Source organism: Brachycentrus maculatus, unplaced genomic scaffold (genome assembly GCF_059751285.1).
Source record: "Brachycentrus maculatus isolate JH-2025_06_01 unplaced genomic scaffold, ASM5975128v1 h1tg000168l, whole genome shotgun sequence".
In the NCBI taxonomy this organism is placed as follows: domain Eukaryota; kingdom Metazoa; phylum Arthropoda; class Insecta; order Trichoptera; family Brachycentridae; genus Brachycentrus; species Brachycentrus maculatus.
In genome coordinates this window covers 108,188-134,198 of record NW_028280921.1, presented here as the reverse complement: position 1 = coordinate 134,198, position 26,011 = coordinate 108,188, and the positions used below count along the sequence as shown (strand labels likewise).

The 26,011-nt window shown below is 36.1% G+C and overlaps 1 protein-coding gene across 1 annotated transcript in view; it reads right to left on the bottom strand.

Moving 5' to 3' along the window:
* Positions 1–404: 404 nt before the first annotated feature.
* Apoltp (Apolipoprotein lipid transfer particle) overlaps positions 405–26,011 on the bottom strand; it is a 92,050-nt gene continuing 66,443 nt past the window's right edge. The window contains exons 51-71 of the mRNA XM_088261860.1: positions 25,696–25,829; positions 25,498–25,609; positions 24,546–24,782; positions 23,699–23,847; positions 22,372–22,555; positions 20,772–20,937; positions 18,553–19,483; positions 16,805–17,000; positions 15,400–15,533; positions 14,126–14,367; positions 12,564–12,766; positions 11,178–11,334; positions 9,904–10,139; positions 8,909–9,033; positions 6,996–7,190; positions 5,199–5,320; positions 4,980–5,116; positions 4,692–4,803; positions 3,517–3,648; positions 1,850–2,025; positions 405–939 (exon numbers count right to left, since the gene is read on the bottom strand). Of these exons, the coding sequence (XP_088117986.1) occupies positions 847–939; positions 1,850–2,025; positions 3,517–3,648; positions 4,692–4,803; positions 4,980–5,116; positions 5,199–5,320; positions 6,996–7,190; positions 8,909–9,033; positions 9,904–10,139; positions 11,178–11,334; positions 12,564–12,766; positions 14,126–14,367; positions 15,400–15,533; positions 16,805–17,000; positions 18,553–19,483; positions 20,772–20,937; positions 22,372–22,555; positions 23,699–23,847; positions 24,546–24,782; positions 25,498–25,609; positions 25,696–25,829 (4,173 nt within the window). The 3' untranslated portion in view covers positions 405–846. The remainder of the gene's footprint in view (positions 940–1,849; positions 2,026–3,516; positions 3,649–4,691; positions 4,804–4,979; positions 5,117–5,198; positions 5,321–6,995; positions 7,191–8,908; positions 9,034–9,903; positions 10,140–11,177; positions 11,335–12,563; positions 12,767–14,125; positions 14,368–15,399; positions 15,534–16,804; positions 17,001–18,552; positions 19,484–20,771; positions 20,938–22,371; positions 22,556–23,698; positions 23,848–24,545; positions 24,783–25,497; positions 25,610–25,695; positions 25,830–26,011) is intronic.

Here is a 26,011-nt window from a genome sequence, read left to right as displayed (position 1 = left end):
ACTTTCAAAGATATTTAATTCACAATAAACTCTTTCCTTACAAATGACATGCATATTTACAAAATTAAATCCAGTAAAGAAAATAATTAGCCCTTAGTAATTTTTTATAAATATACTGTTATTAAAAACCAGCAATACAAATACCAATATCATTTCATAGAAAAATGGTAAGTTTTTAAACGGTAATCTATTTTTTGGACCTAATTTTATATTGTAAATACATCATTCTTGTAAGTAAAGACTGGAAATTAAAATAAATAAAAAATACACCAAATTTATGGTGAAAGTGGTATTTTGCGATTCCCCTTAAACAATATAGCAAATACTTACAGATATGTTTGCTCTGTTAGGTTATAAAAAGATACATGTTACAAAAAAACTGGTAAAAAAAAACAGTAAAATTACTACATAATAACAATACTAGTATTTTTATGTTTTTATTTGGTTAAACATATGTAATTTAGCCTGTTTTAAGATAAGTGTGAGATAAAACATGTGACATTTTAAAGTAATACTAAAAATATTGCTGAAGGGGGAAAAATAAAAAATCAGATCAAAAAAATTACTCATTGACTTGTCAAAAACATTTAGACAAATTAATTTTTAGATATTTTCTTGGTATAAAAATGTGCTATTTAAAGTTTCTACATGTGCCTTGTTTATAATATTAAATCAGCAGGCCTAATAACTGAGCCGAAGAGTGAGTCAACCACTTTCCTTTTCATTGTACATCTTGTAACTAATAAAACTATAGAGGATTGACTATTGTACGAGATTTTACGTGTTACATATTTTTTTCAGACCAATAATACAATAATAATGAATAAAGATAAAAGTATAACTTGATTAAATTATCGGAACAGAAAGATCCAAGAAGTTGTCTATGAAATCGTCCATTTCTCCACTGTCCCACATGGATAAGGAAATATCTCCCATTGGCTGTAATAAAAATATATTAAAAAATGTAGACATTCATATTTGTAAAGTGAAAATAATACTTTTTCCTTAAAAATCTAAATCAATAAATAAATAAATCGACAAATCAAAGAGCTCCACAGCTAGACGCACCAACGTGTCCATTTGCCAGGAACTATGCTTGGGTAATTCGACTCTGGCCAATGTCTGTATCCGATGTATTCTCCGGTTCTTTCGATACGTTGTGCGTGGCAACGAAGACAGCCTGGAACAACTAGTTGTGATCGTTAGCCTGGAGGGGAAAAGGGGGTGTGGAAGATCCCCACACGATGGACCGATCAAGTTAAGACAGCAGCAGGCACCTCGGCGGTTGGAGCGCTACGTGCAGCGCAGTCAAGGGATAACTGGAGAAGAGTCATTGCTTCAACAAGGGTCAGTAATGTGGCCAAACTTTCAGTAATGAGGAATAACTGACTCAGTAATGAGGAATACTTTAGAGACTAGAAGGAATGTGTATTTGAATACGCATTTTTATCGATTGTTGCGCAGTATGATCGATAATCCTGAAATTATTCGGAGCATTGGCCTGTATGTTCCCGATAGTTAGCTAAGACAGCGTCGGATAGATTGTTTCACATTTCTTTATACAGGGCCAACCTGCTTATGGTTATGCCCGTAGGAAGAGCTACTGCTATCCTGAACAATACCACGCTGGATAAGGTCTAAGGGAGTATTCCGAAGCGGGATTCTTCTACATATTTAGCAATAGTATTCTGCTTATTTTAAATTTTTGTTAATGTTTATGCCTTAAATTTTAGTTTGTTATGTGTATGGTCTTATTCAATTTATTTATTTATAATTATTAATAAATAAATTTAATAAGACAGAGAAAAAGAATATTAAGGCGATGAGTGATTTTGTGTGTGTTACTCACGTTGCGGGGGAGGTGTCGCGGGCACGCGGTGCAGCGCAGGCGCGTAGCGTGGCACTCGCACTTGGCGCGAGTGCACGGGCGCGACGTGCGCGCGGCGCGGGCGCCCAGCACGGCAGCGGCGCGCCGACCACCTCCCGCCTCCGACAAGCGCAGCTTGCTGCCCGCGAATATGGTCCCTGCAACACCAACACCATTATAAATACACCGTGCCTCTACTTGACCATCTTTCCTTCTCATGTCTTTCCAGAAGGAAGGATGATGAAGGTTTAAAGAGAACTTTAAACCTTCATCATCCTTGCCCACTCTGACACACCCAGTATATACAACATAATATAGCATAAGGGCATTGGTAACATAAACCAAGCTAGGACACAAAATGCCGAACCCTCTTGTAGTGGAACGGAAGGCCGGTTGATGACAGTCAACACTCCGGCTTCTCCTGGGGAGTGCAACTGGTTTCAGTTTTGGTTGCTGAGAAGTTCCTGATGGCCCACACTAGATTTTCCCTCTCGTTCCCAACACAAATTTAAATAAAATATCTATATTTAGTTAGAAGAAACAAAAATCCAGTTAATGATCTTAATGACCTTGTACATAATAAGCAAGGTAAATAATAAATGAGATTCCCATCTTTGGACATACATAATCATCGTTGGAAAGAGAGATCTGATCAAAATAGATCTTTTTGAGGAGGTAACCTAGCTTTGTAATACATACTTTGTTTTTAGGAACTTTGTTTTATTGATAAAAGGGCGTGCATGCCACTTTGAGATTTACAATCAAGTTCATACCAACATCTAAAAATTATATGTGGTCCGAAGGGGGTACCAAAAGACCCCATATTTGTATGGAAATTTTAGTAAGCAGCTCGCGGCAAGTACTAACTCACCACTGACTGAGTCATAGACCCCACATCTGTCCCAATGTGCCATCAAGCGGTGACTAACGGTAGTCATCCGATAAGTGAGAGGCCGGAAAAGGAATCAAACAAAAAACGGATTATCTAGTTGTCTCACTCTCTCATTATGGTTATGCCATATTTATTAGAGTGAAAGAAATAACATGTCGCTAGCAGACAAAAAAAATTAAATGCTGATATATAAGTACGTAGATCTCGCAGCACTGACAGATTGACCTTTTTATCAAAAACAGTCATTTGAAACATAAGATTTGAAACAATAAAAATTACAAAATATTACAAAAAATATGGAGCAAGTAGCTCTTAAAATACTAAAGTTAATGGATTGAAATTCATATATGAGGGATTTCAATGCCCCTGTTAGATCTGGCTATTTAGTCTATCTAGCAAATAATAATAATAATAATAAAACCCTTATCCGCACCCCAATGGTGCATAAGGTACTGCTTCATATAAACACAGTGTTATCTTGATCGTTTATACATGAAGGAAAGGTGATCAGCCCTCCGCTTCAGGTACCAGTCCAGGGTAATATTGAATAAATATTACAGTGAAAAAATCACTTGTATTTATTTGACCCCCCTGGGAATCGAACCCGGGACCTCCAGAACGGTAGCCGAGCGTGCTGACCATTACACTACGGAGGCAGACAATCTAGCAAATAGTCAAAATTAAAAAAAAAAGCAAATAGCTACTGAAAAAGTTCATGGTGATGCATTACTACTGACAGGTATAAAGTTGATGTTACCATTGGTTTCCATAGCGAGCGATGCGCAGAATCCTAGCTGGGATTTGGGCAACTTGACCTGTAGTCTCAATTCAGGATCTCCAGTCAGCTCACGAGCATCCTTCACAGTGTATGCCATGGTGTTATCAATACCTTTAATAGAAAAATTAACAATTTAGAAGGATTCCGGTCCAAAAATAAAATTTCATTTTATCATATTATATTATAAAAAACTCTATTATAATACATAATTATATTTTTTGTTCATTTATTAATAAATTATCCATTTATGTAAGCTAGCATTGATTTTCTGTTCTCTTCCCATGCGCCATCTATCCATATGAGCACTGATATACTAGGAATTTTACTTTAGTTGCACAAAAATTGCAAGTAAACACCCTTATCCTTATCCGCACCCCAATGGTGCATAGGGCACTGCGTCATATAAACGCAGTGTTATCTTGATCGTTTACACATGAAGGAAAGGTGATCAGCCCTCCGCTTCAGGTACCAGTCCAGGGTAATATTGAATAAATATGACAGTGAAAAAAAAAACACTTATATTTATTTTACCCTCCTTGGGAATCGAACTCGGGACCTCCAGAACGGTAGCCGAGCGTGCTGACCATTACACTACGGAGGCGGACACACATGGCAAGTAAACACAGTACGAGATAACTCCTAGTCTGCGTCCTAGCAAAGAACGCAATCTACGAGTTATCTCGTAGTTGGCAGTCAACGTGTAAACCTTTATCACTCGACTGTTGGACCATTATACCGATCACGTAAGTTAGACCGTAGATAGCGTGAATATTTATCAAAACAATAAATTGAAGATCCACTGTATCTGGGGAGTTAGTTCTTTTTGGTATTTTTTAAACCTTATTATAATTCTATATAATAGTCGATGCTAAAAGCAACATACATATTTCCTAGAATAAAAAAATATTTACCCCACTAAAAATTATTTGATTTGTGATTATATTGTTAAAATACAACCACAGATGGCAGTAGAAGTGCCATTTTAGATATAAATGCCATTGGGCTTTAATTATTAACCATTAACATTAAGATTAACCTGCCTGGACCTAAGTCTAGGTAGGTTAAATTAATAGTCAATAATACAAATATAACAATACAATTTTTACAATACAATGATACAATTTTTTGGACCTTTAAAATAAACGAGTACTTACCATACAATGTTTTGGCAACTCTTTTCTTGTTCATAGTGAATTCACTGTTCATAACTATATGAAGGGTCACCGAGGAGTCCATCAGTACTTGGTGGACCACTGCATAATCAAGCTGTAGAAGTAAATTACAAAAATTACTCGTTAGTGTTACTATTCACCTGTTGATGAAAGTAAGTGTAGCTTTCGAAATTAGTCATTAAAAATAAATATAGTACTCGGTATATTCTATATCTAAGTAAAAACATTTACAATTTAATTAATAATTCTAGTTGAAAGACTGTTTGTTACCTTCATGGAGAAGACATCACATCTGACGCAGGGGAAAAGGAAGATGGTCTTGGCTACTCCCGGACGGAACGTGAGACGAGACGCCAAACTCAGGGCTTCGAATGCATCCGAGCTGTAGTTTGTGGCGTTGTTACTATCTGCTCAAACAAAATAAATTTTAGCATTCAGGAAATTCACTAACAATCTATATCAAACATCCTTAAAAATAATCATGGTTACCAAATACAATGTGATCGAAAACTTGCGCTGCTTGTGATGCGTCCAAGAACAGGTTATTGTTGAAGTACAGAGATTTTGCAGACTTGTATATGCCAGAACCACCATACCCAACTACGGCATATCTAGAATCAGAACAAAATGGGAAAAGTCCAGTAGAGCATAATAATAATAAAACCCTTAGCCGCACCCCAGTGGTGCATAGGGCACTGCTTCATATAAACGCAGTGTTATCTTGATCGTTTACACATGAAGGAAAGGTGATCAGCCCTCCGCTTCAGATACCAGTCCAGGGTAATACTGAATAAATATTACAGTGAAAAAATCACTTATATTTATTTGACCCCCCCTAGGGATCAAACCCAGGACCTCCAGAATGATAGCCGAGCAGGCTGACCATTACACTACGGAGGTGGACAGAGCATTAGACTGTGGTAAAATACCTTGGATATCCTAAGACATTTATTTTTGCAGAATCAGAACACATGGGTCAGATAGGGCTGCTACTAATACTGGTTACTACTGATTTATTCGAGTTGGAGATTGATATAAAAGAGTGTGAGCCCTCTCACAATTTAGATTTGTGAGGTATGTATCTATTTTTAATATACCAAATATGTTTTTCTTGTTAAAGTTAATATTACAATGTTTTTATGTTTGATTTATTGTAATCAGTGTTTGATTTTAACACTGATTTTTTGAGTTTACTAAGTTGTATTTTATTGTTTAAAAAAAACCAGCTAAAATCAATTTTGTGACAATTGTTTCGCATAGTTACGGCATTTTCAAAAGAATGTCATAACTAGGTGAAATAATTGTCACAAAATTGATTTTTATGTGTTTTTTTTTCAATATTAAAATACAACTTAGAAGACTCAAAAATAAGTGTTTGATTTAAAATTTAAAACATAAATTAAAATGGAGTTTTACAAATTAAACACCAAGTCTATAAATAAATTAAAATTTATATTAACTGACATTTAACTATCAAATATCAAATTGAGGGAGTGTTATATTTAGTTTGTATATGAGAATTGTGACAGTAATTGCGAGTAATTTGTCTAGATGAAAGGATTTAAAAAATACTTTTGGGATCTATAAATATCTTTGAGAATTGAAAATGGTTGATTTTAAAATGTTAAAATCGTAAGAAATTTGTAGCTGTCGAGATTTTAAGTACACAATGCAAGTAATTAATTCATATTAAATTACATTTCGTACTACTCAAACGCCCGCCAATTGCAAAATGAATTCAAGAAATATTCATTTTCAATTGGTCTAGGTGGTTGTAATGCATTTTTTACATATCGCTCACTCCTTTCAAAAACGTCATAAATCAAAACACTTGATTTTTCAGGAGAATGTTTTTAAAGTTTAAAAATATAATACAGTGTTTTGAAAATTAATATCAAGCCACTTATTGAACTTTTTACTGTCAAACAGATCTTTTTAGGTAAAACATGAAGGTTTTTGCTACATTTGAAAAATATGTAGTATATTTTAAAAAAATAGTTGGACAATACCTTTTCTCCAAAATGCAAAAACATCACTTTCTGCCCTGTAGCGGGTAAATATTAAGTTAAAAATATGCCGCTTTTGCTGGGATATAGTACATTTTCTGGGCATTCCGAAAACATGCACAACTCAAAATTGACGATTTTTGATTTATGACGTTCTTGAAAGGAGGAGTGAGCGATATACCTTCCTTTTCTAACTATCCTACCTGCAGACAAGCCTCTAAAATAGAAGATTTGCGGGTTATTCCTAAAAAAAAAATACAAAATTATTATAAAAACTAACCTGTTATTAGTGAGACCTTTCTCTTCCAGTTTCTCATTCAGAGTACTGACTAGAAGGTCAATGTTCTTAGTTTTCCTTATGTTGGCATTGCACACGTGAGTTTCCACTATGAAAACCACATCTGTAGAATTGGGTACGTCCACCACAAAGTTGAAAGTTCCTTCATCTACTTGCTGCCCGGAGGGAGATGTACATCTACAAAATTGATAAGAAGTTATTGTAATTAAAAACTAACCAAACTAACTAACCATCACGCCGCTTCTCCGCAGGTGTAGGCAGAGAGAATCGAACGCCACACCACTCTGTCCTTGCAAACATTCTTTGCCTCTTCTACATTCATGCATCTCCTCATACATACCCGACGATTATTACGACTCCTGACCCGGCCGCTTTCAAGTATTTGAGATACCTGATTGTGCCAAGTTTTCCTCGGTCGTCCTCTGCTTCTTTTTCCAACTACATTCGCCTCATAAATTTGTTTAACCGTTCTTTCTTCACTCATACGCTCCACATGTCCAAACCATCTCAACACACCTTTCTTAATTTTATCGAAAATGCTTATCTCAGCCTTACATTCTTTCTTTATTTCATCATTCGAACATCTATCAAACATCGTTTTGCCACACATTCGTCTGAGGGATCGCATTTCGACTGCATTTAGTCTGCTTTCATCCTTCTTTTGCCAACTCCATGCTTCGCTTCCATATATAAGGGTTGGAACCAGAACTCCATTGTGTACTGCCAGTTTAGCTTCCGCTGATAGATTTTTATTTGCTAAACTGATTTTAGTGCACCATTCACTCTGTTCCCAGCATTCACTCTCCTTTCTATGTCTTTATCAATCTTTCCATCCCTAGAAAACAAACTACCCAAATATATGAAATAAAATCATTTAAGATAATACGAATACAGGTTGATTTGTGCTCTGTCTGCAACACACTCTAGAATATTTGCTTAAGCCATGTCTAAACAAAGACAAAGGATCATAAAAGATGAGAGAAAGCAAACAAATCATCCTTAGTGATGAAGATCAGATTAGTGACCGCAATCCTTGCACTTCCACAGTGAAGTGTGCAAGAGTGAGATGCGAATATACATAGTGTCGCACTTTCCGCACACTCTTCACGTATCATCAAGATCCAAGGTCGCGGCACTCACAGCGCTGTTTGTACGCAAATTTGTTTCTGATGTTCACAAAATACCTCTGATGTACCCGAAATATTATTTTTTAAATCAATTATTAATTATATTATGAAGGAATTAAGGAACCTGAAATCTTACTTATAACCCTTATCCGCACCCAATTGTGCAAAGGGCACTGCATCAAATTGACACAGTGTTATCTTGATCATTACTTGCATGAAGGCAAGGTGATCACTCTTGCGCTTCAAGGACCAGTCCAGGGTTATATTAAATAAATATTACAGTGTAGAATCACTAATATTTATTTTCACTCCCCCTGGGAATCGAACCTGGGACCTCCAGCATGGTAGCTAAACACGCTGACCATCACACCACGGAGGCGGACTTTGCAGTCTTTTCAGGTAAATACCCATTCCGATCGAAAAATGGGTCACTATTCACAAGAGCTTGATAACCCAGCCTAGTCGTACAAGGCGCGCGGCTCCAACTTGAGGGTCCACTTCAAGAACACACATGAGACGGCTATGGCTATCAAGGGTCTGCCTCTTTGTCGGGCTGTCAAATACTTAAAGAACGTGGTTCACAAGAAAAATCTTAACCTTGTTTTTATTATTTTTATAAGAGATATTGATGGTTATTAGAAGCAACGTGTAGTAGATACCTAACACAAAGGTTAACAATGAATATAATACTGTGTTGATGCAATGAAGTGCCTTTTGTTGAGGAAAACGATTAGAGGAACAGAAGAAGGATATTGGAAAGCTACTCACTCCATACACTTTTCCGGTGTCCTCACAGGAATGTGATCCGTTAAACATATCTCCTTGTAGATGTGAGCCAACATACACGGGTCTAGTCCGGCCATGCACTCGCTGTAGTATGGAGATATGTCAATCTAATAAAAACATTAATGTTTTACAATAAGGTAGAAAAAAACGAAATAAAGACATTGAATAAAGTAAAAAAGTAAACACAAAATTTTGAGTGTGTCCAAATACTATGTTCGTAAATCTGGATTAAACTATAATATTAATTTTATTATTTGTAGACATCTCAACGTACATGAAGAAGAATATGGAAGTCCGGGCATTTACGGGGCTTACGTGATCACTTTACACACGTGTAACATTCACCAATTCTACCCATGAATGACAACCACACTAGGTACCGTAGAGCGGGGCTACTTGAACTTTGATGTGTTACTGATCGTGGTATTGATCGAAGTATCGTGACGATAAGTGTCACATGTCAGGGAAACAATGAATCATGTCGATATGTTCATTATTGTAGACCAAATACAGATGTATGTACATTATCGTGAGATTAATGATATGTAGGAGTTCCAAAAATAGTAGTGTGGTTGTCAATCATGTAATCATGTGACGACATAACCAGCCTATGACAAGTCATGAGCTCTGGAAATACCCACACATCCATGTTCTTTTTCATCGATGATAGACGAGATGCCGTGGTGTAGTTGGGTAGACGCTCGATTGCGAAACTGGGGTCGCAGGTTCGATTCCCGCCAAGTGCAAAATAAATTCAAGAAAGATTTATTTTCAATTGGTCTGGGTGTTTGTGGTGTATTTTTCACATTTACCTTCCCTACACTGACTATCCTACCTTCAGACAAGCCTCTAATATAGTCTTTGCCGGATATTCCATTAAAAAAAAAACCATAGATGAACAGATTGAGAAGTATTATTTTTTTAAATATGCACTTAAACTTATACCTTATTATTTAATGTTGTGTCGGGTGTTTTACCTTGAAAAAGCACGCTTTTAATGGTGATACTTTGCTTCGAAAGTAAGGTTCACACACAGATTGGTTTGCGGTTGGATTTTCAGAAGGAGGCGTGGTATAAGCTCCTGCAATAAGCCTCCAGCTTGCCATGAGTTCACTGTTGGACGAAGGAATACCTCCCTTAGGAGTGAGCATGTCATCCGAAGGCTCGTTATTCATTGTTCCCAGTAGTCCTCCTAGCTGGGCGAAGTACCAACCTAAAAACAAAATCATATTTAAATGCACGAATATTCAATCTACTGATCTTGGAAGGACTGTAGCACTTTTAGAGGCACCTACGAAGTGGCAAGGTCTGTCAATGTCTATAAAATCATGAAAAAATCATTTGGAAAACCTCCCATTATAAAATTAACACATTAAGGGCGTTTGTCCACTACACGGAATCACAAAGAATTTTACCATTCGGCACATCAGTTACTGTTTTAAAACGACGATTTTACGATCGAATTTATGCGCAACGTACTCACGCACCGATCAAGAGCTCTGATCCGAAGAAAGATGGGCAAAAACACTAGCCAATCCAAGCCAATCGTCGTTTTAAAATGCTAACTGACGTGCCGGACAGTAAAATTACACGGAATTCAGGGTAGTGATAAGGATGGGAAAGGTATTTCTACCCGTTTGGTCGATTGATGGACAGGGGGGGTATTTTTACCTTCTGGGCCTGCCTGATTTCAAAGTCAGAAAAGAATAAATAATTTAATGTTTTTTTTTATGAATATTATGTGGCAATCTCTATGTTAAGGTACACAAAACTAAATGTACACAATTATCGAATCCCGTCACCAGCGATCCATATGCGTAAAAAAACACATATCCAAAATATGTTAAGAGAGCTCGGAATTAGGTCTGCTAAATAGTCCGCCTCCGTGGTATAATGATGAGCTACTGTGCTGGAGGTTCCGGGTTCGATTTCCAGAAGGGAGTGAAAATAAATTTTGATTTTATAATCTAATATATATTTAATATTGCCCTGGACTGGTCCTTGAAGCGCAGGAGTGATCACCTTGCCTTCATTTAAGTAACGATCAAGATAACTCTGCGTTAATATGATGCAGTGCTCTATGCACCATTGGGTACTAATAAAGGTTAGAAGAAGAAATTAACAATATATTGAATGTGCTAGAATTTTTGTACACAAATATTGGATATTACCCCACATGATTTTCAAAACTGGGAAATGTGGCTATCAATTGAATTTAAGCAATATTTTAGTAATTTTCAAGAATAAATACCTTCGATTCGAATAAAACAAGATTTGAAGTGGTAGTTGCATCGAATAACAACTCCTTGCACGTTGTTGGCAGTCAATTCTTCTTCATCTCTCTGTATCGTCCAATCATCTACTCTGTCTGGTAATGTCAAGACACGAGAAGCGCCCACGGAAACGGTCTGAAAATAGTTTATAAAAATATTTATTTAAATGCATTCTGCATGTTGAATACACAGTAATAAGTCTTGACCAAAAGTAATAAACGCCAGAGGACGCCCACGTGTATAAGAGACTTATACAAAGACATGGGCTGCTCGACGTATGAGGAGCTGAAGAGGCCTTCTGAAAATAGGCGAGAATGGCGAAAGAGATGTCATCTGTTGCTACAGACCAATCCGCAGGATTGAGACAGATCCTTTCTGCAGATAAACTTCTAAAAATGCTTTGCCATTTATTAAACAAAAACGAAGATATAACAAAGGAATGTAAGGCTGAACTAGAGATACTTGAAAATATTAAGGGGAGTTCTTAAAGGTGGTATGGACATGTAGAGCGAATAGATAATGGGAGAATATCTTAGAACATATATGTGGAGAATATGAGCGGGAGAACAGAACGAGGACGGCCAAAAAAGACCTAAGAAAAAGGCACGATAGGATCAATCAAAACCTAAAATCTGTTGGTGTCAAACGTCTGCATAATTGGAGGGCATGTATGACTAGATGTGTGGATGTGAAGGAAGTGAAGAGTGTGTGTCAGGACAGAAGAGTGTGATATTTCATCGTCTCTGCCTACCACTGGGGGGAAACAGCGAGATGGTAGAAATCGTAGTAACAAAATCAGTTTGAACTTGTAAATTAAGGATTGTAAATCTCAAAGTGCCCTTTCATTGATGAAACATAGTACCATAAAACGGGGCTATTTGAACTTTGATGTGTTACTTGAGCCTAGTACAAAAAAAATATTTAGATCTGTATTTGGTTTACAATAATGAACATATCAACATGATTCGTTGTTTCCCTGACAGATGACCCTTATTGTCACGATACGTTCATTATTGATGACCAAATTTTTCATTTCGAACCCTTATCCGCACCCCAATGGTGCATAGGGCACTGCATCATATAAACGCAGTGTTATCTTGATCGTTAACACACGAAGGAAAGGTGATCAGCCCTCCGCTTCAGGTACAAGTCCAGGGTAATATTGAATAAATATTAGAGTTAAAAAATCATTTTTATTTATTTGACCCCCCCTGGGAATCGAACCCGGGACCTCCAGTACGGCAGCCGATGATGACCAAATACAAATCTAAATATTTTTTTGTACTGGGCTCAAGTAACACATTAAAGTTCAAGCAGCCCCGTTCTACGGTACCTAAATACAAAGTATCGCTAAGCTAGGTTACCTCCTCAAAAAGATCTATTTTGATCAGATCTCTCTTCCCAACAAGGATTATGTTGTATTTATTGGGTGTGTCGGAGTGGGCTAGGATGGTGAAGTTCCCAGACAAGAAGTCAGCTGCCAAGAGGAAGGTGCCCGGCTCCTGCATAGTGTACACTTTGCGATCAAGTGTTACCAGGGTGCCATAACCCGTCATCACTGCAGTGGCTGGAATGAAAATTTAACACTCGTACATATTTTTATTTATTCTTCTTCTTCTTTATGTAGATCCTAGGGATCTGTTTGCGCCTCCGGATGTCGCTCTTGGGATGTCGACTCCTAGCTGTCTTTCCATCTTTTCGCAGGTCTGCCTGGGGGTCTGCGTCCTTCAGGGTTGCCTTGGAGGGCATTTTTATTTGAAAATAAACATTCAAAAATCTCAAGTGTGGAATTTATGTAGGTAATTACACTCATTGGATGAGATAGAATAGGGCAGTGTTCTGCAAACTTTTTCTGTTCAAGGTACACCTGCCCAATCATGAAATTTTAGAGGTACACCAAAGATAAAAACAAAGTTTATATAATATTGATTAATTACTAAAATTAATATAATGCAAAAACTTATATTACACAAAATCTAAGCCTGCTTAACTGGCACAGGTGATAAAATTTTAGAGCAATTATTGATAAGGCTGCTCTCATCTCTTCGTTGATCGAATATTAAATCAAACACTGATTTTTTGAGTCTTTCTCCGTCTTAATCCTCATTGCTGAGGGTTGTGACCCTTGCAGAAGCAATGACTCTTCTCCAGTTATCCCTTGACTGCGCTGCACGTAGCGCTCCAACCACTGAGGTGCCTGCTGCTGCCTTAATTTGATCGGTCCATAGTGTGGGGATCTTCCTCTCCCTCTCTTTCCCTCCAGGCTACCGATCACAACTACTCGTTCCAGGCTATCCTCGTTGCCACGCGCAACGTGTCCAAAGAACTGGAGAATCCGTCGGGTACAGATATTGGCCAGAGTCAAGCCATCCAAGCGTAGTTCCTGGCGAATGGACTCATTGGTGCGTCTAGCTGTCCAATTTTTGAGTCTACTAAGTTGTATTTTATTGTTAGACATTCATTTGAAAATACCATAACTAGGCAAAACAATTGTCACAAAATTGATTTTAATAAAATATAACTTTACTAACTCGCTAACTAATTAACCATCACGCCGCTTCTCCGTAGGGTTAGGCAGAGAGAATAGAACGCCGCACCACTCTGTCCTTGCAAACATTCTTCGCCTCTTCCACGTTCATGCATCTCCTCATACATACCCGCCGATTGTTTCGACTCCTAACCTGACCACTTTCAAGTATTTGACATACTTGATCGTGCCAAGTTTTTCTCGATCTTCCTCTGCTCCCTTTTCTAAATGCATTCGCCTAAAAAATTTGTTTTACCTTTCTTTCCTCACTCATTCATTCTACATGTCCAAACCATCTCAACACACCTTTCTTAAAATACAACTTAGCAGACTCAAATAATCAGTGTTTGATTTAACATTTAATATGTAAATTTACAATTGTGTTTATCAATTGCTTACCAGCAAATGGTGGCAGCAAGTTGGAAATATCCGTGTAAGGTTTCAGCTCGTAGTAATACGACATGAGGGTGAAGTTGGAGAGCAGCCACGTGTCCATGAGGTCGTGGATTACTTTGTACTCGGCGATTTCGGTGTAGTCTGGCGTCCTGTTGAAGGCGTGCCAAGGCACTGGGAGCTTCTGTTCCAGCAACAGCTTTCCGCTTCGCGGGTCGAATATGAAATTAGTCTTCGGAGTGCGGTGCCTGCAAAATTAAGACAGTAAAAATTGGTTTACTTCTTCTTCTTCTTTTTGTAGATCCTAGGGATCTGTTTGTGCCTCCGCATGTCACTCTTAGGATGTTGACTCCCAGCTGTCTTTCCATATTTTCGGAGGTCTGCCTGGGGGTCTGCGTCCTTCAGGGTTGCCTTGGAGGTTAGCTCTTATGTGAAAATATTTCACCAATGAATATTGTAAAAAACAAATAAATCATGGTATAAAATATTAGTAAATGGGGATATTATGGAAGAGATTTCCTATTTGGATTTCATATATTGGGTCCGCCTCTGTGGTGTAACCCGGGACCTCCAGCACAGTTTAGCAACTGTGCTGGAGGTCCCGGGTTCGATTCCCAGGGGGGTGGGGGTGAAAATAAATATTGGTGATTTTACACTGTAATATTTATTTAATAATACCCTGGACTGGTCCCGGAAGAGCAGTAGTGATCACGATGAGATATTATATTATTTATTGATTTGGAATTTACTTTGTGGAATGACATGTTGATTATTATTATTATATATTTTTTGCTCGTTGGTTTTACTATTCACCTGTCGATGAAAACAACTGTAGTTTTCGAAACTAGTCATGTGTAATGAAATAAAACCCAACAAGTGGTATTATACAAAAGTATATTTTTTAAAAAATAACATAAAATATTATTCAATAGGGAAATTATGTAATAGATTTCCTATATTTGGAAAAAAATCTCTCTAGGGATGGAAATATTAATAACGAAGAGTGAATGCAGGGAACAGAGTGAATGGTGTACTGAAATATTTGGGAAGTATGCTTTCCAAGGATGGAAAGATTAATAAAGATATTTAAAGGAATGTCAATACTCATTTCCCAACTCAGTGAATGGTACTCTGAAATCAGTTGCAGCAAATAAAAATCTTACTTATAGCTAAACTGACAATACATAAGATAGAGTGGTGTGGCGTTCTATTCTCTCTGCCTACCCTTAAAGTGGCGTGTTGGTTAGTTGATTAGTAAGGTTAATAAATAAGATACTGACATTTCTTCATTTTGCAGGGCGGTCAAATATCCCTTAGCTGCTTGCAAGTACAAGGCGTGGGCAAATGCTCTAAATCCTTCTCCTATCTTGAAGTAGTCATACCACCATTCCAATCTGTACTTAGCTTCCCAAAACTAGAATTTTATAAAACATAGTACACATTTATTCAATAATAATTAGTATAAACATTACAAAGTAACATTTCAAGCGTAACATTAAAAACAAAAATTGAAAAGTAAGTAAGAAGACTCTTGTTAACCCTTTCCAGTCCTATGTAAAATGTCATTCGACATTGACTTTATTCCGGTGAGTCCAATGTTGAATGTCATTTGACACTTTTTTCTTCATCAATTAAGTGTTAAAATACAAGCAAACATATTTTTTTCTCACTCATATTTAGTGTAAAATGTAATAATAAGAGACAAGATTGTAAACATTCAAAATAAAAATAAATTTTAAACACAAGTGTGGTTTTATTTTTAAAAAAAAACTTGGATGTATTGTTTTACCCTGTTATGCTGTAAATCTATTGTGGACCTGGTGGAATTTTTAATTTTTTTTATGGACCGGAAAGGGTTAAAGATGTAGAAGAATCCCGCTTTGAAATACCCCCTCAGACACATGAACAAATTAATATCCGGCGTGATATTGTTCGGCATAGCGGTAGCTCTTCCTACAGGCATAACCATCGGCAGGTTGGTACTGTATATGAGAATGTGAAACAATTTATGCCGACGCTGTCTTAGCTAACTATCAGGAACATACAGGCCAATGCTCTGTATACTTTCAGGATTATCGATCATACCGCGCAATAATTGATAAAAATGTGTTTTCAAATACACAATCCTTCTAGTCTCTAAACTATTGTAGCTAAGTATACCCTGGAGAAACTCAGTCGGGTAGAGCCAAGGATAATACCTCGCTCACTCCTTTCAAGAACGTCATAAATCAAAAAACTTGATTTTTCAAGAGAACGTTTTTAAAGTTTAAAAATATAATACAATGTATTAAAAATAAATATCAAGCCTCTTATTGAACTTTTCACCGTGCAACAGATCTTTTTAGGTAAAACCTGAAGGTTTTTTCTCCATTTGAAAAATATTTAATATGTTTAAAAAAATAATTAAACAATACCTTTTCTTCAAAATGAAAAAAGAACACTTTCTGCCCTGTAGCGGGTAAATATTAAGTTAAAAATATGCCTCTTTTTGCTGGGATATAGTGCATTTTCTGTGCATTCCAAAAACATGCACAACTCAAAATTGATGATTTTTGATTTATGATGTTCTTGAAAGGAGTGAGCGACCTATGATTTTTTAAATAGAGTTTCTCTATCTTGTTAGAATGAAAGTAAGTATAATATTTACAATAAAGTTCACAAAATGTTTCCTTTGTTTTTACACACCTTGTTTTTAACAAACTTTATGAATGTGAGTTCCTGAAGTCTGTTTAGTTCGGTGATAATCTCAGAAGCTATTTCTTTAAATTCTTTCTGGAACGGAATATTTCTTATGAATTTTTTATCAATAAACTCTATTGCCATGGCAGTGCATTTTTTGACGTTGGTTATAAAATCATTTTTTCTCAATTCTTTCAAAAACCTGCAATGAAAAAAAAAACAAATTAATAATAATACAAGATTTTTTAATGTAGTAGAAAAACCTTTTAATGTTAACTTGTAACTCTACATATTATTTATTAAATCATTGGACTAAGCATTTTTCCAGTCATATTTACTTATTTATTGGATATTTCCACGTGCCCTATGTAAAGTGTTCTAACTACATTTTTGGCCATTTTGAGATATTTGGTGTATGTTATCAACTGACCGTTATCTACAAATATAAACAAACAAAAAAATGATATATAATAAATTACGCCTAGTTTTCAGGCGTATAAGATGCTATCTACATCGAATTTTCGAAATGAACTAAACTCCTAAAACGCTAACTACTTAATTTTGACAAGGCACAGAGTTTTAAAACAATTAAATACATTATTTTATATGTTTTTGAATGTGTAATACTAGTTTAGAATTTCAGATAAAATCGTTAATTTATAACAAAAATATGTTGTAAAAATCTTCTAAGCTCTCTCCTATAAAGTAACAGATTTGCAGATAGAGTACTTTACGTAGGGGCCATCGATTTTATATAGCGCTGTTTTTGTGAAAAATCACCTCAAGGGCTACATATATACCAAAGGGACAATTGCACACAGTATGTATACATTTGTCTCTTCAGTACCTTAGTTTTTGGTCTACTCAGTACCCTATCAATTGTTTTTTCAATACTCTAGTTATTGTTCCTTCAGAAAAATAGAATAAATACTATCAAAACCAAACATTCCTTAATTTTATCGTTATAAAGAGATTTTTATTAGGAGAACCGTTATAAAGAGAGACTACTGTAAAAGTCAACATATTGTCCCCCCATTTTTAAACAAAAATAAATTAAATCTGAAAAATGTGATACATTAAGTTAATATTAAAACACATTAAGAAAATCATAAAATTAGCTCCAAAAATAGTGCAGGTGTTAAATCAACTAGCAGAAATATTTAGATAAATTGTTGTTTTAGCAATGTCTTCGGTTGTGGTCCTGCGGTTAGTGTCGCGAACTTTTAAGTTAGAGTTTCTCGGTTCGAACCCACACTACCACAATTGATACCTATTTATAATATTGAGCCGCTCAGACTCACAGAAATAGTATGAAATTGAGATATTTGTGTAAATAATAATAACACATTATATTTCTGTTCTTTAAAAATTAAAATTCAAAAAATATTTTCTTGTAATAAAAATAATATATTACCGTAGACTTTGCTGTGTAACTTGAGCCCAGTACAAAAAAAATATTTAGATCGTGGTATTGATTGAAGTATTGTGACAATAAGTGTCACCTGTCAGGGAAACAATGAATCATGTCGATACGTCCATTATTGTAGACCAAATACAGATTTAAATATTTTTTTGTACTGGGCTCAAGTAACACATCAAAGTTCAAGTAGCCCCGTTCTACGGTACTCGTAATAATTTAAATATAGCACAAAATCAGCAACGTCAATTAAAAGAAGGGGGTGGATGCCAACAATAAACCAGTTAACTCAATCATGACTTCATTCAATAATGCATTAATCACAGGATTTACTTACTTATCAACTTCTGTAGTGAATGATGAAAACAGATTAAAGTACGGAGATTCTGTTATCTCATTAGTTCTAGCGTAGAAGAAATCGATGATTTCGCCTCCAACCCTCCAAACAAAGGTTTCCGCATAGTGAATGAATCTCAGGAACGATGGCTCCATGGACTTCAAAAGGCCCTTCCAGAAGGTACTCATTCGCTGAATGGCGTTGTACCAAGCCTTCTCTACCGTATTGATGAAACTGACATGAAGGCCTTTGACAAAAGAGTCGTATTTCAGAATTCCCGCCTCCATGAAGTTGGAGACTTGGTCCATAAAGTCAGCCTCTAGGAATGAATTAAGCTTTTCCATCAAATGAGCGTAGGAGTTTTTTATTGTATCGATTATCCACTGGATACTTTGCCTGAGAGAGTTGCCTGTTTCACCCATAGCTTGCCATATCTCGTTGACAATCTTGGGCAAACTCTCAATATGATTTCGCAACGAGAGCTGGTCTATAATATTCAAAACAAACTCTGAAATATCCTTAGCGTAGAATTCGTTAAGTTCATATGATTCCTCGAGGAATTTCTGGAATTCGTCCCAATCTTCTTTTATTACGTGGAGATCATTTAAATCTTCTAAGAAGTCGTTGAGTTTATACTTTGCCTCTGCCCAAACGTTCTTCAATACGTCCAAAGTTTCAATTGGAATGCTTTTCCAGATCTGCAGGACTTCGGTGGTTTGTTTGTATAAATCTTTGAAAGACAGCGTGACGGATGATTTGACTTCTTGGAATATTTCCGGTCTCCACAGGATTTGACTTGTTAAAAGACGAGAGTGATTGAGTCGAATGTATGATGATATGTCCATTGTTCTTACGTCTTCGAAATCACGCCACGCACCCAGTTCTGCTGATCGGGCATCGTTGACATGACCAATCATATGGTAGGATATATCTGTAAATTTAACATTAAAAAGATACTGTGCAAGTCTTCTTCTTCTAACCCTTATCTGCACCTAATGGTGCATAGGACACTGCATCGTATAGAAACAGTGTTATCTTGGTCGTTGAATACACAAAGGAAAGGAGATCAGCTTCCCGCTTTAGGTACCAGTCCGGAGTCATATAAAATAATTTTTAGACTGAAAAATCACTAGCATATATTTTTTTGACCCTTTTGGGAATCGAACCCGGGACCTCCAGTATGGTAGCCTAGCGCACTAACCACTACACTATGGAGGCGAACTGTGCAAGACCTAGAGGAAATGTATAGTGTATAAACAAGAGATATAAGAAGCTATGGTATAAAAACTTCATTTCAAAAACTGTCCAACTCATTTTTTGCAGTCTAATTTCACTGCTCTATTTACAAACACTGCATTCACCTGGAAGAATAATAGGTCTATTTGCATGGGCTCCAGAATCATTATATCCAAATATAATCAAAATATTTTGATTTCTCAACTATTTTTCATACTGTGCCACTCCATGCTGAAGTTTGGCAATCTTGAAGCCATTTTTATCTTATCTGCAGTCTCTCTAAACAGTGACCTAGTACATATTAAAGTGGAAGCACTTTCTCAAGAAGCTAAGATATGCATCTTCTTCCTATGCTGTGTTTACCTTCCACTTTTCCTTGTAATATAATATTTATTTTTCTCCCCTCATAAAAAGGCAAAATACTTTAGATTCCTAGATTAGACTTTGATTTATTATATTTTTCTTAGTTAAGTTATAAAATAAATGGTATATTACTAACCATATTTACAAATCATGTTAATTATAATCAATTTGGATAATTTATAAATCCCCATATCGCTCACTCCTTTCAAGAACGTCGTAAATCAAAAAACTTGATTTTTCAGGAGAACGTTTTTAAAGTATGAAAATATAACACAATGTATTAAAAATAAATACTAAGCCATTTATTGAACGTTTTACTGTGCAACCGACTTTTTAGGTAAAACCTGAAGGTTTTTTCTCCATTTGAAAAATATTAAGTTTATTTAAGAAAATAATTAAACAATACATTTTCTTAAAAATACAAAAACAACATTTTTTGCCCTGTAGCGGGTAAATATTAAGTTAAAAATTATATATATAGTATATTTATATATTTTATAGTATATTTTCTGGGCATTAAGAAAACATGCACAACTGAAAATTGACGAATTTTGGTTTATGACGTTCTTGAAAGGAGTGAGCGATATGTCAAATTTTAATATGCTAATGTGTAATATTACCATCACTCATGTTGAAGTGTGCCAAGACAGATTTGTCTTTAGTTGAGAGAACCCAAATACCGTCATCTTGTCCCGTAGTTCTGTTTACTCTTACAACCACTTTGTACTCTGGAGATATGTTACTCCAGGTAGTATTCAGTTTGTACCAGTCCTTGTCATTCACTCGCTATAAAAAAATTAAGAATATTAAAATAATAGAAACAAAGTTGTTACAATACTGTTTATCCACTTAAATATTTTAAAAGAATAAAGAAAAACCTATAAAAATACTGTATATTCACACATTAGACTATATTTTTTAAAATACTTTTCTATATATTATTAGACTATATTTTTAAATATCTTTCTACATATCTTCTCATGATCCGTTTCTGCACCAAATGGTGCAAAGGGGTACTGCATCGCAATGATGGAGTGATATTTTGATTGTTAGTTATAAGGAATAACCCAAAAAGCCTATTATTATAGAGCAATGATACTCAACCTTTTTTTTCTTCGGGCCGCATACATATATTTGTAAAGCTACGCGGGCCGCAACACTATACTGGTATGACAAAAAATATCATGAAACCCACCACCCCCGTTTTTTTGGAAAACCATTTGAGATTTATAAAAATATGACCAAAACAGAATAATAATAGCGCGCATATTTGTCTGTCAAATGTTTGTTTTTTGGGAATAAATCTAGCGTGTGCAGTAGCAACACTCTTATATCAGATCTGATGTTGACGCGACAACGACCATCCTCTTCTAGTTTCCATGTCTGTACGTCAAAGTCGAAATAAATCTCAAGATATACGATTCTATATTTATAGAATGCCAGATTTTGTAAATCATGTTCCTGATAATAAATGTGTTGGCGGGCCGCAGGTTGAGTATGGCTGTTATAGAGGCTTGTCTGCAGGTAGGATTATTATCTTGGATTATTATTATAGAGAAGAAAATGTGTAAAATACATCACAAACACTCATACCAATGGAAAATAAATATTTCTTGAATTAATTTAGTAAATAGAGAGAATCAAACCCGCAACACCAGTTTCCCAGTTGACTGTCTACCCAACAACAATGTGGTTCTTGCTCTCTGATAAAATAAAACCTCCGAATGCTCCCAGTATATTCTCATATTTGGCACATCAACTGTTGGCTTCCATATTATTATTAAACCATATCCGCTTCCTAGGTGGAGCATATGGAGTCCACAAACTGTCTCCAGGCTTCTCTGTCAGCTGCCAGCTCCCTTGCATCTTCCCAACTCAGATCCGCGTCCCGAAGTTCTGACGAGAACTGCCAACGAATTGTCAGCAGTGGTCATCCTGGGCGGTGCGAACCTGATGCCTTGTAAAAGAGGCAAGCTTGATTAAGGCTCTCAGGAAGCATGCGGAGTACATGGCCAAGCCAACTGAATCGCCTTTTCTTGACGACAGTTGAGGAGAAGTTATATTTCAATCATTAAAATGAACAAACATAACTATTCGTGTGAAAAGGCCACAAAAACTAATTAAATGATGTCAGGAGTATGGCAGGAATCCAACAGTGAATCGGCAATTTTCGATGAAGAAGGATAAGCCAAAATTGTAATGGATACTCCACTGATTTACCTCATACTGAATCAAATGGTTCTTCAGGTCGATAAGTACTACTCCCCTTCTTACAACCTGGTAGAATAAAGACTTTTGGTAGCTGTAGAAGTTCTGCAGGTGGTATAGTTTATGGTGCATGTTGAGATCGGTCTTCACCACCAGATCCAAATTCGTTGCCGGATGCTTGCAGTCCAATTCAAATCTGAAAATCAATTTAAATTTACAGTGGAACTCAGTTATATTGGTCTTGGGTTTTTATTTTTATTTTAATAACCCGCAAACCCTCTACTTTTAGAGGCTTGTCCGCAGGTAGGATACATCATTAATACCCAGACCAATTGAAAATAAATCTTTCTTGAATTTATTTTGAGTTTCGCAGTCGAGCTTCTACCGAACTACGCCACGGCACCTGTCAATTATACCTAGTTGTTACGTCAACTCGGATATAAGGTCACTTTTTAGCAAGTACAGCCAAACTGTGTATATGTGACTATTGACAACCTTGGTTATTGCACCAATTTTGTTGTAACTAAATCTTTTGCCCATCACTACAAGAAGCTATTATAACCGCCTGAAAACTTTCTCGTTTCTCCCCCTTCAGAGAGACATACTGCTGTCACACTTGATGCAGTACAGCATTTACACAGAGCCACAGAAATAAATAAATTAAACCGTTCAGAAAAAAAATACAGACTTCTCTAGACAATACGTACAGAAAAGACGACAGAAAATACCAGTTTCCATATTAACACGCATGTGATCCATATTAACACAATGTCAATGAAACATATATTGGAGAGTAGGCTATTCTAATTTTCAAATCTTTAAAATAGCGTTTTTATATTTATATAAAATATCACAATTTTGTTGGTCACTTCAATAACATAACCGAGTTTCACTGTATCTATCTATTATGTATAAAACTATTGTGATTGTGAAGGAATATGATACTACATGTTTTAGAAGTGGTGTATAGTTTCATTTATTTATTTTGCAAATAAGAAGAGATTGTGTCCCTTTATTTATGGTTGAATGGGTAGTTCAATATTGTCATAGTCTTTGGTAGTCCTCCTTATTGCTAGGAATGGTGATCTCTTTAACTGCTTGTACAACTACTTATTGCATATATCGTAGATAAGAGGGGTTCTACTGCATTATAATGGAAAAAAAAAACAAGCTTAGAACTCTACTCAACTTCAAATGGTATTGAGAGTTCTTGAGGTAGTATTTTACGAAAATGGCGCTACATAAATTATCCAAATTTATTAATTTTTATTTTGTTATAAAAAACAAGAGATGTCGCTGTATATGATGTAAAGGTATACTGAATTTTCTCGATGCTTACTTGTAATCTCGGACTGGTCCATTGGAGTTGTCTTTCAGCATAGAGTAGAGAGTCAGTTTGTCAGCATCATAGTTAGAGTAATCTAGTTCTACATTTACTTTGGAAGTCATGGATGCGTCACTAGTGTATTTACCAAGAAGGGTCACATCCTGAAACAAACAATATAAACAAAACTAAATCATTGAATTTTGTTTAACTTAAGAAAAAGTGATTTAAGGTCACAGTATTAAAAAATGGTTAGTTAAATAAAAGAATACCATTTTATATTCTGGAGATGGTATAAAGTTTATCAAATACTCCCTAATCAGCTTCACAAATGTTCCTTCTACCATTCTTCCAACCCTTATCCGCACCTAATAGTGCATAGGGCACTGCATCGTATCGACGCAGTATTATCTTGATCGTTACTTACATGAAGGCAAGGTGATCACTCTTGCGCTTCAGGGACCAGTCCAGGGTAATATTAAAAAAACATTAGAGTGTGAAATCACTTATATTTATTTTAACTCCCCCTGGGGATCGAACCCGGAACTGCCAGCACGGTGGCTACACGCTAACCATCACACCATGGAGTATAGGGCATGTCCCCTATACTTTTGCAATTTAAAAGGATAATTTCAGATTTTAGACAGTGACAAGTCATAGGTCTTGTTGAAGCCCAGACTTCCATATTCTTCTTCATCTATTTTCGAGATTTTTATTTAAATTTTTGAATTTTTACTTATTTATCATGAGGCCAAGGGATCTGGCATCCCTAAACACGCTAACCATTACCCCACGAAGGTGGACAATCACAAATATTAGCCTTAATAAATGTTCTTTTGGCAAATAACTTAAATAGACAAACCTTGCTGAATGACGGGTGCATGAGTGCAAGTTTAATGTCGTGCAGACTGGCGTCGGGCAAGTCAGGGTTGTGCCAGCGACCTTCGAGACGCACGGTTTTGTTGTCCTCGCGTAACGCCCAGTCAAGGGTAGCAGCCGCCTGCAGCAGAGTGTCCTGCAAGTGATAGTCGGATACCAGCCCGAATGAACGCTGCGGGTAGCGCACAGCCACCCTTAGTTCCTGGCTTTCATCTTCATGCTGGAAAGGAATAAAATTGATATAAAACACGTATCACTATCCATTTGTTTTGAAAGAAAATGGAAGTCTGAGCATCCCAGGGCTTACGGCCTGGCATTTGGCTGGCTTACGCGATGACTTTTTATGCTTGTGCACCATTCACCGTTCTGCCCATTTTTCTTTTAAATGGATACCCCTCAAAGTTTCTACTTTTAGAGGCTTGTCTGCAGGTAGGGTAATAAGGATGAGGAAGGTAAATGTGAAAAATATATCACAAACACCCAGACCAACTGTCAGAAAACACTTGGTAATATCAAATAGATCAGAACTTGCAATTTGAATGTTTTTTTTAATTATTATTTTTTTAAAAAAAAAATTTTTTTCAAAGGAATATTTGCAAAGCGTCTATTTTTAGAGGCTTGTCTGCAGATAGGATAGTAAGAAAAAGGAAGGTAAATGTGAAAAATACATCACAAACACCTTGATCAATTGAAAATAAATCTTTCTTGAATTTATTTTTGCGATTGGCGGGAATTGAACCCGCGACACCAGTTTCGCAGTCGAGCGTCTACCCAACTACGCCACGGCGGCTGTTAAAATAAAATGCCTTTTTAAATAATTAAAAGCAAAATATGACAAGATGTACTCATGGTAGATAATGAAACTATGAAAAGTGAGTCTAGATAAATCCACCTCCCAGAGTGTAGTATAAATACACATATTTGATGATTTTTACCACTGTTTTGTTAAGAATGTTCAGCTCATAATGTAGCCAGACTTCTGGAGCCCATTGTATCTTGGAACCCTGGAAAAGTTCCTTTTCTTTTGCTTCATAGTTATTTTCGAACCTACGAAAAGAAGATAAAACATAAAAGTGAAAATCAAAGAATAATGCCGGAAGAAATAATAATTTATATAAATTATTGTAACTCACTTCACAGTTCTGTTTCCCTGTATGGCCAAGACTTTGATCTGTTTACCAGATTTCCACGGTTCTATGTCCAAACGACCTGTTAGATTGAAATTGGTGGCATTGTTCAGCTCATATATGGACGCTTGCTTGATATCCTTTAAAAAACATTGTAAATATAAGTATGATTAATCACAATAAATTGGATGAAATCTCGAATTTGTGTAACCATCTTTGAAAAATATTTCTACCCGACTAAATGCCACGGATTTTATCATAGTAAAACCTTTTATTTGAAGGATGCTAATCATCGTGACCGAAAAACAAGTGTTTGGATAAG